A 12,169-nucleotide genomic window follows, 5' to 3' on the forward strand; every position below is an offset into this window, starting at 1 on the left:
TGCTCAGAGGCATCTTAAATCCAGCCTCACCACCACTATCTGTAAGCATATGAATATTAACTTGGCAAAGATAGATAATTGTCAAGCTGGTCACTGTGGCAGATTTGGGATTTAAAATAAGATTGTATCATCTTTGATAATCTGTTTCACTTTTTGTTGCTTCATAGTCATCATATATTCTATCAATTCATTTTTCCTGGTTGTCAATAAATACAATAAATAACACTTTGGGTTTTTTTCGCACCTATAATCCCAGCACTTTGGGAGGCAGAGGCACGAGGATCGCTTGAGCCCAGGAGTTCAAGACCAACCTGGGCAGCATAGTGAGCCGTGTCTCTACAAAATATTAAAAATAATTTAGTTGGACTAGGTATGGTGGCTCACGCCTATAATCCCAGCACTTTGGGAGGCTGAGGCGGGCAGATGGCTTGAGATCAGTTCAAGACCAGTCTGGCCAACATGGTGAAACCCCTTGTCTACTAAACATACGAAAACTAGCCAGGCGTGGTGTTGCACGTCTGTAATTCCAGCTACTTCAGAGGCTGAGGCAGGACAGTCGCTTGAACCTGGGAGGTAGAGGCTGCAGTGAGCCAAGGTTGTGCCACTGCCCTCCAGCCTGGGCGACAGTGAAACTCGGTCTCAAATAATAATAATAATAATTTGGCCGGGTGTGGTGGTGCATGCCTATAGTTCCACCTACGTAGGCAAGGAGGAAGCTGAGGCAGAAGGATCGCTTGAGCCCAGGAGGTCAAGTCTACAGTGAGTTGCGATCATGCCAGTACACTCCAGCCTGGGCGACAGAGCAGATAGATGATTGTTACTAAATTTGTGGATTTAATAAATGTAAAGCTCAGTTTAAAAGTGGTGGATTTGGGATTTAAAATAAGATTGTATCATCTTCCTTGATAATCTGTTTCACTTTGTGTTGCTTCATAGTCATCATATATTCTATCAATTCATTTTTCCAGGCTGTCAATAAATAAATAATACCTTGATTTTTTGACTGGCTCTTTCACGTATATTGGCAACAATCTTTTGACTAGACATTTCTAAGTAATTATGACTACCAATAATTATAGCAATTCCCTTTTTTTTTGGGTCAGAATGTTAAATGAGACTGAATCAGACTTGATGGTTTCTTCAAAGTAGTCTTTCAATACCACAAAACTATGAAACTCGAAAGTTATTTTCAGTCACTACAATCAGTACAGTTTTTTTGTTTGTTTGTTTTGTTTTGTTTTGTTTTTTTTATGAAACAGAGTGCTCTGTTAACCAGGCTGGAGTGCAGTGGCACAATCTCGGCTCACTGCAACCTCTGCCTCCCGGGTTCAAGCAATTCTCATGCCTCAGCCTCCTGAGTAGCTGAGACTACAGGCATGTGCCACCATGCCTGGCTAATTTTTTTTTTTTTTTTTTTTTTTTTTTAAGTATAGACAGGATTTTTTAGTATATACAGTGTTTCAACATGTTGGCTAGGCTGGTCTCAAATGCCTGACCTCAAGTGATCCACCTGCCTTGGCCTCCCAAAGTGCTGGGATTATAGGCGTGAGTCACCACGCCCGGCCTGTATAGTTTAAATTGTTTTTAAAGTATATGTTTTCAAATAGTTTCAAAATCTTGGACAAACATCTAAGTATGAAAAGCCTAAATTCTGGAACCAGACTTTTGAGCAAGTTATCTATCATAATAATGTGTCTCAATTGCCTTATCTGTTGGGAAAAAAATCTTCCTCATAAGAGTTTTTTGAGAGATTAAGTAAGTTAATACATGTACAGCTCTAAGAAAAGTATCTGGCACTGGTTAAGCACAGAGTAAGTATTAGTTCTTATTGTTACTGTTATTATCCCATAGATTTATTTAATGAAATGTCTGCTGATGGAGATGAATAATCTCATTAATTAATATAGATTAATTTTCCCTTTAATTGGAATTTTAAGTTGCTCTCTTTTTTTAGCATGTTAATATTTTATAGGTACAGGCAATTAAACTTCTGGTAAGGTGGCTGTTGGGTATGAAAAACAACCAGTCTAAATCTGCCAATTCAACCCTTCGGTTATTATCAGCGATGTTGGTTAGTGAGGGTGACCTGACAGAGCAAAAGAGGATCAGGTGAGATTTGTCTTTCTTTCCAGTTTTATTAGTGCTGAAATTTTGGTAGAATTTACATAGGAATTATTTACCTAATGAATACTGAATGGTGTAATTACACCATGTTCTTCAGGGTCAAATCTTATGTACTCATTTAGGGCTTGTCTGTCTGTTAGTATTGTTATTTTAATAGTGCCAATATATTTTTCTTCATTCCTAAAGAAGAGGAACTTTTTCCCGTAAATATGTAATCATAATCACTGTATTGTACTATTACAGTTAGCATCAACATTTAGTTCAATTAAACAAATATTTGTTAAATTTCTGCTCCATAAAACAGTGTGAAAAGCATTGCAGCAAAAATAAGTAGGAAAAGTGCCTGCCTTCAAAGAGCTTCCCTGAATTACAGTGATTAAATAAGCGGAGTGACTCAAGTCTCATGAAAGTAATAAAAATTTCAGTGGCAGCCAGGCACAGTGGCCCATGCCTGTAATCCCAGCACTTTGGGAGGCCAAGATGGGCGGATCACGAGGTCAGGAGTTCGAGACCAGCGTGGCCAATATAATGAAACCCCGTCTCTACTAAAAAAAAAATACAAAACTTAGCCAGCGTGGTGGCACATTCTTGTAATCCCAGCTACTAAGAAGGCTGAGGCAGGAGAATTGCTTGAAACCAGAAGGCAGAGGTTGCAGTGAGCTGAGATTGCACCACCACACTCCAGCCTGGGCAACAGAGCGAGAGCCTGTCTTAAAATAAATACATAAATAAAAATTTCAATGGCGACTCGAGAGAGTTTAAGCCTTCTTCTTGTTGTACGAATTCGGGTGTGTACACATGTATGTGCACACAGAGATTGTTTACATTGTTACACATTTTCACTTTTAATCTGTAAAATTGCCATCTCATTTTAAGATGAAAATAGAAGCTCGATTTTTCATGATCCTGGTTTCTTGCAAATTCTTGATTTAGTAGGGGCCAAGATTACCAACATAGATAACTAAAGTATTCTACATATGATGCATTCCTGTTTAAAAATTTGTTTTAGAGGACAGAGGTTTAATCATTCCTTTATGAGGCTGAGCACAGTGGCTTACGTCTGTAATCCCAGAAGTTTGGTAGGCCAAGTCAGGCGGATTAATTGAGGTCATGTTGAAACCCTGTCTCTACTAAAAATATAGAAATTTAGCCAGGTGTGGTGGCACATGCCTATAATCCCAGCTACTGGGGAGGCTGAGGTATGAAAATCGCTTGAACCCAGGAGGTTGAGGTTGCAGTGTGCCGAGATCATGTCATTGTACTCCAGCCTTGGCTAGATATGTGATAGTGCTATGCTATTAATTTTTTAAAAAATTATTATAATTAGGAATAGAATCTCACTATGTTATCCAGGCTAGCTGGGCTCAAGCAATCCTCCTGCCTCAGACTCCTGAGTAGTGGGACTATAGGTGTGCACCACCACACCCTATTTTTATCATAGAATAAGCCAAGGGCAGCCTTTTATAACACTGTTTAGAACTGCGTTAGGGATAATGAAAGCTTTAAATTGGAGGTAATTATGTACAGTATATGGCAAAGGCATAATAATAACAAGCTCTTACAAGTTAGTGATACCTAGGCAGGGCCCCCCAGTGGAGAGGAAGATTAGCTATTATCAGTTTACTTTTAAAAGTTTAACATCACTAAATGCAGTCAATACAATTTGAACTTAAGCAGTACCTCTTTTCCTTACAAATCAAAAGAAAAAAAAATTTTATAAGCAATAATTCCTCAGTATGATCATGGAAATGGGTTCCTTCATTACTCCTATGAGTATAAATTGGCAGGACTCTTCGGCATTTTTGCATCGAGATCCTCAAAAATGTTATCCTTGACTCTTTATTTTTACACTCATAATTCATGAGTATAAAAGAATCATATGAAAGCATATACACAAGCATGTTCCTGCAGCATTATTTTCCATCACAAAAAATAGGGGAATGGTTAACCATGGAATGAACACCCATTAGACAGATCCTAACTGGATATCATATAATATAGTATTACCTTTTCTAAGCTGCAATTTCCTCATCTTATGGAGTGAAAATTAATTGAGATAAAGCCTATAAAGTGTTTTTCACACCTGCCTGGCATGGAGTAAGCACTCACATAATAGCTATTAATTTTGATTCCTGAATGAATGCCATAGAAACCATTTGAGGCTCCCTCATTGTTACCAGTGCTCATTGTAACAATCCTGTTGTCCAAGAGTGCCAGGTTTTTTCCTCTGTATGCTTAGCAACAGTCCCAGTGGGTTCTGGCTAGCTTTCTGCATTTCGTGAAGTGGTCACAATAAATATAAAAGCCATGCTGTGTTCCACATAAAAGTCAAAGTAGAAAGACTCCCATGCCATCCCATTCATTGCCACATTTTACCACATAAGTAATAAAAATTCATACTGTGGGGGTGGGAGTGCCAAGGCTTCATAGGTTCCATTTGAAAACTGTATTCTGCAAAAGGAGGTCAGCCCCAGAAACTCAGACAGACACTGGCTCTTATATTTCATATCCTTTAGGTATTTGTCTGATACTTCTTCCCTCTTAACTGCAGCCCTGCCATTTCAGCATGCATAAAGCTAGATTCCTGTTACACGTTTATATGCAGGAAATAGATTTTAAATTATGATAGGTGATTTTTTTTTTTAATTCTTTGTGGTTTTTTAAATCAAGTTTTCTTTTTTTTTTCTTTCTTTTTTTTTTTTTTTTTTGAGACAGAGTCTCACTCTGTCGCCGGGGTGGAGTGCAGTGGTGTGAACTTGGCTCACCAACCTCCGCCTCTCAGGTTCAAGCAATTCTCCTGCCTGAGCCTTCCGAGTAGCTGGGAGTACAAGTGCGCACCACCATGCTCAGCTAATTTTTTTGTATTTTTAGTAGAGACAGGGTTTCACCATGTTGGCCAGGATGGTCTCAATCTCTTGACCTCGTGATCTGCCAACCTCGGCCTCCCAATGTGCTGGGATTACAAGTGTGAGCCACCGTGCCCAGCCACTTTAATCAAGTTTTTGACAATCAATATGTATTTCTCTTAAAATGAGGGATACTCCTGATGTAAAGAGTTTTTCCTAACCTTGCAATTACTGTGGTTGCAAGAATAAGCAGAGTTGTTGGGATGTGGTAAAGTATCTAACTTAGAGCTGGACTAGAAATGAAGGCAGGTAAATTTGTAATCAGAAAGTCACAATGATTTGATTTGATTATGAAAGTCACAATCCCTTATGTTAAGTTCATGGACTCAAAGTAGCTTTCCCATATTTGTACTTCATTTTAAGCATAAATTATCCTCTAAGGACCCTACATTCAAAAAGGGACAAAAGCATTTTTATGAATGATAATGGTTATAGGAAATGTTTATTTCTTTTTTGTTTGTTTATAGTAAATCTGATATGTCTCGCTTGCGATTAGCTGCTGGTAGTGCCATAATGAAGCTTGCTCAGGAACCTTGTTACCATGAAATTATTACCCCAGAACAGTTTCAGCTCTGTGCACTTGTTATTAATGTAAGTAACAATCTTATTTTTGTCAATTACTTGTCTTCAAAGTTGAATACATTACTTTTCTATGGATACAAATCCATTTATTATGTGAATATATGCACAAAAGGTACTGCTATTATTACCTGTTAACTGTCTTCCAATTATTACATTATTTATTCCCCCATATAATTATTTTTTTTAATTGAAGAAAACATTAAGAATACTTAAACTGCTGGGTTTTTGTTTAATAAATGGTTGCCAATTTAAGTTTTTCTGTGCTGCTGTAGGATGAATGTTACCAAGTAAGGCAGATATTTGCTCAGAAGCTACATAAGGCACTTGTAAAGTTACTGCTCCCATTGGAGTATATGGCGATCTTTGCCTTGTGTGCCAAAGATCCTGTGAAGGAGAGAAGAGCACATGCACGACAGTGTTTACTGAAAAATATCAGTATACGCAGGGAATACATTAAACAGAACCCTATGGCTACTGGTAAGTAACTCAAAGTTCTCTGTGCGCAAATATATTTTGTCAGTGTATCAATTTTTAGTTTTTTTTTCTTGTCATGTGTTTCTATTATAGTTTGTAATAAAACTGGGAGTTTTATAGAATACTGTCATTGTAGTTATTATGTACTTAAAAACTGAACTCCTCAGTCCTGTTTATGCTGCATTAACTCCTGGCAAACTGCATTTTTCCTACAGGATCAGGAGTGTGGTTTAATTTGAACATATTGCTCGGATGTCAGACTAAATAATTTTTTCCTAGCTTTGCCAGGGACCTGTTGTTTAATGGGTTTACTATCTGATACCTTTGACTTTAATATCTTTCAAAAGTGAAATATAACTCCATACCAGGTACCAGAAAAAGAAATTGAAAAGTGAAGTGCAAAGTATTTTAGTATCCAGGTATCATGTTGCGTCTAATTTAGAAATAACTGAGGGAAAAAAATGGAAACTTAAGTGGTTAGAACTCAGTCCACTAAGACATTTTATAAAGATTGTTTTTAATAATGTTTTTACTTCAGAGAAATTATTATCACTGTTGCCTGAATATGTAGTTCCATACATGATTCACCTTCTGGCCCATGATCCAGATTTCACAAGATCACAAGATGTTGATCAGCTTCGTGATATCAAAGAGTAAGTCTTGTTTTTCGAGAACTCTAAAAATTATGTTTAGTTTTCAATAAATGGTAAATTATGTATTGTTATGTTTATATTTCCATTAGAATTAGAATCTCCTTATGGTTTTATTCATTTATTATAAATTGCCAGTTTCATCTTTCAAAAATTTTCCCATCTGCCAGGTTTTGGTTGTTCATTTTCTGTTTGTTTGCAGCTAGTCAAGCTATTCAAGTCTTTGAAATAGGTTAGTTTGGTTATCTTAGGTATTATATTTGATTTTTACTATTTATTTTGAGAGAGTTTGAATATGGGAAGAGTACTGAAGTGTGTGAAATAATTGGAGTTGGAACTGAAAACAGTGGAGCATATTTTTTATTCTTTGTTCTGTCTAGCATGCAAGAGCTTCGAGTATCTTTAAAAATTTTTTTGGATACATAATTGTACACATTTATGAGGTACACATAATATTTTGGTACGTGCATATAGTGTGTAATGAGAAAATCAGAATAATTAAGATATCCATCCCCTCTTCATCCCAGGCAATCGGAGCTGCAATGAGCTATGATCAAGCCACTGCACCCCAGCCTGGGTGATAGAGTGAGACCCTGTCTCTAAAAAATAATAGTAACAATAAAATTGTTAAAATACAAATAAGTTATTGTTAACTATAGTCACCCTACCGTGGTATCAAATGTCAGAACTTATTCCTTGTATCTAGGTGTATTTTTGTACCCATTAACTAGTCTCTTTTTTTTCCCCCCGAGATAGAGTCTTGCTCTGTCACACAGGCTGGAGTGCAGTGGCACGATTTTGGCTCACTGCAACATCTGCCTCCCTGGTTCAAGTGATTCTCCCATCTCAGACTCCTGAGTAGCTGGGACTGCAGGTGCTTGCCACCACTCCTGGCTAATTCTTTTTTTGTATTTTTGTTAGAGATGGGGTTTTACCATGTTGGCCAGGCTGGTCTCCTGACCTCATGATCCGCCTGCCTCAGCCTCCCCAAGTGCTGGAATTACAGACATGAGCCACTGCACCTGGCACCCAGTCTCTCTTTATTCCCCTTTCCTTCTACACTTGACAGCCTCTGGTAACCACCCTTCTACTCTCTGCCTGTATAAGATCTTCATTTTTATTTTATTTTATGTTTTTAATGAGACAAGTTCTTACTCTACCCCCAGGCTGAAGTGCAGTGGTGTGATCAGGGCTTATTGTACCCTGACCTCCTGGGCTAAAATAGTCTTCCACCTCAGCTTCCCGAGTAGCTGGGACTACATGTGCCACCATGACCAGCTAATTTTTATGTTTTTTGTAGAGATGGGGTCTCACTGTGTTGCCCAGGCTGGTCTCAAATTCCTGGACTCACGTGACCCTCCTGCCTCAGCCTCCCGAAGTGCTAGGATCTTCACTCTTTTAGTGCTCACAAAAAAAGTGCCTTCACTCTTTTAGTGCTCACATATGAGCGAGACCATGTGATATTTGTCTCTGCTTGGCTTATTTCACTGAGCATAATGACTTCAAGCTCTGTTCATGTTGCTGAAAATGACAGAATTTCATTCTTTTTTATGGATGAATAATTTTTCATTGTGTGTGTATATATCCTACATTTTCCTAATTAATTTATCTGTTGAGGGACACTTAGGTTGATTCCATATCTTGGCTGTTGTGAATAGTGCTACAGTAAATATAGAAATGCATCTGTCTCTTAGATGTACTAATTTCCTTTCTTTTTTTTTTTTTTTTTTTTTTTGAGACAAGTGTCACTCTGTTGCCCAGGCTGGAGTGCAGTGGCATTAATTTAACTCACTGTAACCTCTGCCTCCCCCACTTCAAGCTATTCTCATGCCTCAGCCTCCCAAGGAGTTAGTACTACAGACGTGTACCACCACGACCAGCTAATTTTTGTATTTTTAGTAGAGACCGGTTTTCACCATATTGCCCAGGGTGGTCTGCAACTACTGGCCTCAAGTGATCCACCCACCTGGGCCTCCCAAAGTGCTGGGATTACAGGCATGAGCCACCGTGCCCGGCCAAGATATACTGAATGCCTTTATTTTGGATATATATCCAGCAGTGGGATTGCTGGATGATATGGCAGATCTGTTTTTGGTTTTTTTTGGTTTGTTTTTTTTTTTGAGAAACCTTTTTTTTTCTCTCTCTCTCTTTATAGAGATAGGATCTTGTTATGTTGCCCAGGAAGGTCTTGAACTCCTGGGCTCAAGCAGTCCTCCCACCTTGGCCTCCCAAACTTCTGGGATTACAGGCATGAGCCACCACACCCAGCCTGGGAAACCATCATACTGTTCTCCATAGTAGCTTCAACATGGTGTCCCCACTGACTGGAGCACTGAGTAGTCACGAAAGTTCAAGCACAATCAGTGCCCTGCTCTTTGTCCCCAGTTCATCCCAGGTGGTTCTGCCCATCTAGCACTCCCAGTGGTTCTCATGGGACAGGACTGGAGTGGGCTTCCCAGACTTGTGGAGAGCTCAGAGTTCCACCTCCAGTTCCCTCCTCTCATCTCAGAATTTCTAGGGAAATTGTGTGCAAGTAGTGTTCTGACAGTTTAGGAGATCAGGGTAGTGCAGTCTGAAATTGAACTGTTTCTCTTACCAGTGGTGGCATCACTCAGTTCTTCTCCTGCTTCTGGTGCATTAAAGATGGTATTCTTGTCTTAAATATTTTCTAGATGTTCTACCATCTTGCTGAAATCATTTCCATTTTTGTGTATCTTTAAATATAATTTTTAAATTACCATGTAATTTGAAGTTCCAAATAATGTTTTTCATGGCGGGTGTGGTGACTCTCACCCGTATTCCCAGCTACTTGGAATGCTGAGGTGGAAGGATTGCTCGAGCCCAGGAGTGGAAGGCTGCAGTGAGCTCTGATCCAGCTACTACATTCTATCCTGGGTGACAGGAAACCCGGTCTGTTTTTTTGTTTGTTTGTTTAAGGTTTTCAAAATGTAGTTACATAACTTTATGGAAACTAGTAAGTTATTGTGTCAGAAACAATTTTTTTGTTAATTGTGTTAAATATATATAGCAAAATTTGCCGTTTTTAACCACTTTTAATCATACAATTAAGTGGAGAAATGTCCAGTGACTTTGCCCTTTTATATTAATTGGGTTATCTTTTTGTTATTGAGTTGTAAGAGTTCTTTTTGTATTTGGGTATTTATCTCTTATCGGGTATATCATTTACATTCTTGATAGTATCCTTTGATGCACGAAAGTTTTCACTTTAATGAAGCCCAGTGTATTTTTTCTTTTGTTGCCTATACAGTACTTTTGTTATCATAATTAAGGAGCCAAATCCAAGTTTATAAACATTTTTTACTGTGTTTTTGGCCAGGCACAGTGGCTCACGCCTGTAATCCCAGCATTTTGGAAGACCAAGGCGGGTGGATCACCTGAGGTCAGGAGTTCAAGACCAGTCTGACCAACATGGTGAAACCCTGTCTCTACTAAAAATATAAGAAATTAGCTCTGTGTTGTGGCGAGCACCTGTAATCCCAGCTACTCGGGAGGCTGAGGCAGGAGAATCGCTTGAACCTGGGAGGCGGAGGTTGCAGTGAGCCAAGGTCGCACCGTTGCACTCCAGCCTGGACAATAACAGCAAAACTCTGTCTTAAAAAAAAGAAAATTTTACTGCATTTCCTTCCATGACTTATAGTTTTAGCTCTTTAGTTAAGATCTTTGATCCATTGTAAATTCATTGCTGCAGGTGGTATAAGGTAAACATTCAGATTCATTATTTTGTTTGTGAATATCCAATTTTTCCAGTACCATTTGTTGAAGAGACTGTTCTTTCCCCAAAGATTGGTTTTGGCACCCTTGTCAAATATCAACTGACCGTATATGCAAGTGCTTACTTCTGGGCTCTCAATCCTATTTAATTTGTATGTCTGGCCTTATACCATGTAACTCTGTCATTACTGTAACTTTATAATAAGTTTCAGAGTTGGAAAGGCTGATTTCTGTTCTTTTTCAAGATTGTTTTGGCTTTTGATATTTCCTATGAATTTTAGGTTGCATTTATCTATATTTCTAAAAAATTCCATTGTTCTTTGATAGGAATGGCATTGAATCTGTATATTGCCTAGGGTGATACTATCTTACCAGTATTAAGTCTTCTAATCTGTTAGCACAGGATGTCTTTGCATTTATTTAGGCCTTTAATTTTTTATTTTTATTTTATTTTATCTTATTTATTTTTCCAGCACTGTTCTGTAGTTTTCTAGGTACGGGTCTTTGTCTTCCTTGGTTAAATTTATTTCTAAACATTTTATTCTTGGCCAGGCATGGTGGCTCACACCTGTAATCCCAGCAATTTTGGGAGGCCGGAGCGGGAGAATTGCTTGGGCCTGGGAATTTGAGACCAGCCTGGCAGCATAGTGAGACGCTGTCTCTTTTTAAAAAATTAAACAGAAAAAAGAAAATGGGTTATTGATGTCTCCAGTTCTTATTAAGGCACTCTATTTCTCCCTTCAATTCTGTTGATTTTTTGCTTCATAGATTTGGGGACTTTCTTGTTTGTTTTGTATATATTTATTACAGTCACATTTTCTTGCTAGATTGACCTTTTATCAGTATAGTCCTTGTGGTCTCTTGTTAGCTTTTTGACTTTAAATCTGTTTTATCTAATAATAAAATAGCCACTTATCTCTACTGTTACATGAAATATCTTTTACATTAAAAGTAATTACTGGCCGGGCGCGGTGGCTCAAGCCTGTAATCCCAGCACTTTGGGAGGCCGAGACAGGCGGATCACGAGGTCAGGAGATCGAGACCATCCTGGCTAACACGGTGAAACCCCGTCTCTACTAAAAAATACAAAAAACTAGCCGGGCGAGGTGGCGGGTGCCTGTAGTCCCAGCTCCTCGGGAGGCTGAGGCAGGAGAATGGCGTGAACCCGGGAGGCGGAGCTTGCGGTGAGCTGAGATCCGGCCACTGCACTCCAGCCTGGGTGACAGAGCGAGACTCCGTCTCCAAAAAAAAAAAAAAAAAGAAGTAATTACTGATAAGGAAGGAGTTTTGCTAAATAGCTGTGTATTTTCTTCTTTTTTTTTTTTTGAGACAGAGTCTCGCTCTGTCACCCACGCTGGAGTGCAGTGGCGCGGCGCGATCTCTGCTCACTGCAAACTCCACCGCCTCCTGGGTTCACGCCATTCTCCTGCCTCAGCCTCCCTAGAAGCTGGGACTACAGGCGCCCGCCACCACGCCCGGCTAATTTTTTTGTGTTTTTAGTACAGACGGGGTTTCACCGTGTTCATCAGGATGGTCTCGATCTCCTGACCTCGTGATCCACCCGCATCGGCCTCTCAAAGTGCTGGGATTACAGGCGTGAGCCACCGCGCCTGGCCTTAGCTGTGTATTTTCTGCATGTCTTGTTTTTTGTTGAATTCCTCCAATTTTGCCTCTTTCTTTTGTATTTAGTTGACTTTTTTG

The 12,169-nt window shown here is 39.1% G+C and overlaps 1 protein-coding gene across 7 annotated transcripts in view; it reads left to right on the forward strand.

The window, feature by feature from the left end:
* Positions 1-12,169, forward strand: part of PDS5A (PDS5 cohesin associated factor A) — a 168,338-nt gene that overhangs the window by 116,929 nt on the left and 39,240 nt on the right. For all 7 annotated transcript variants that reach the window (XR_002522017.2, XM_021938385.2, XM_021938383.2 and 4 more), the window contains 4 exons: positions 1,973-2,109; positions 5,498-5,621; positions 5,885-6,089; positions 6,625-6,739. Coding sequence is in view for 6 of the 7 variants with exons in the window: in XM_021938385.2 (XP_021794077.1) it covers positions 1,973-2,109; positions 5,498-5,621; positions 5,885-6,089; positions 6,625-6,739 (581 nt within the window). In the remaining variant the exon portion in view is untranslated. The remainder of the gene's footprint in view (positions 1-1,972; positions 2,110-5,497; positions 5,622-5,884; positions 6,090-6,624; positions 6,740-12,169) is intronic.

The sequence above is a fragment of the Papio anubis genome, chromosome 3 (assembly GCF_008728515.1).
Source record: "Papio anubis isolate 15944 chromosome 3, Panubis1.0, whole genome shotgun sequence".
Classification (NCBI taxonomy): domain Eukaryota; kingdom Metazoa; phylum Chordata; class Mammalia; order Primates; family Cercopithecidae; genus Papio; species Papio anubis.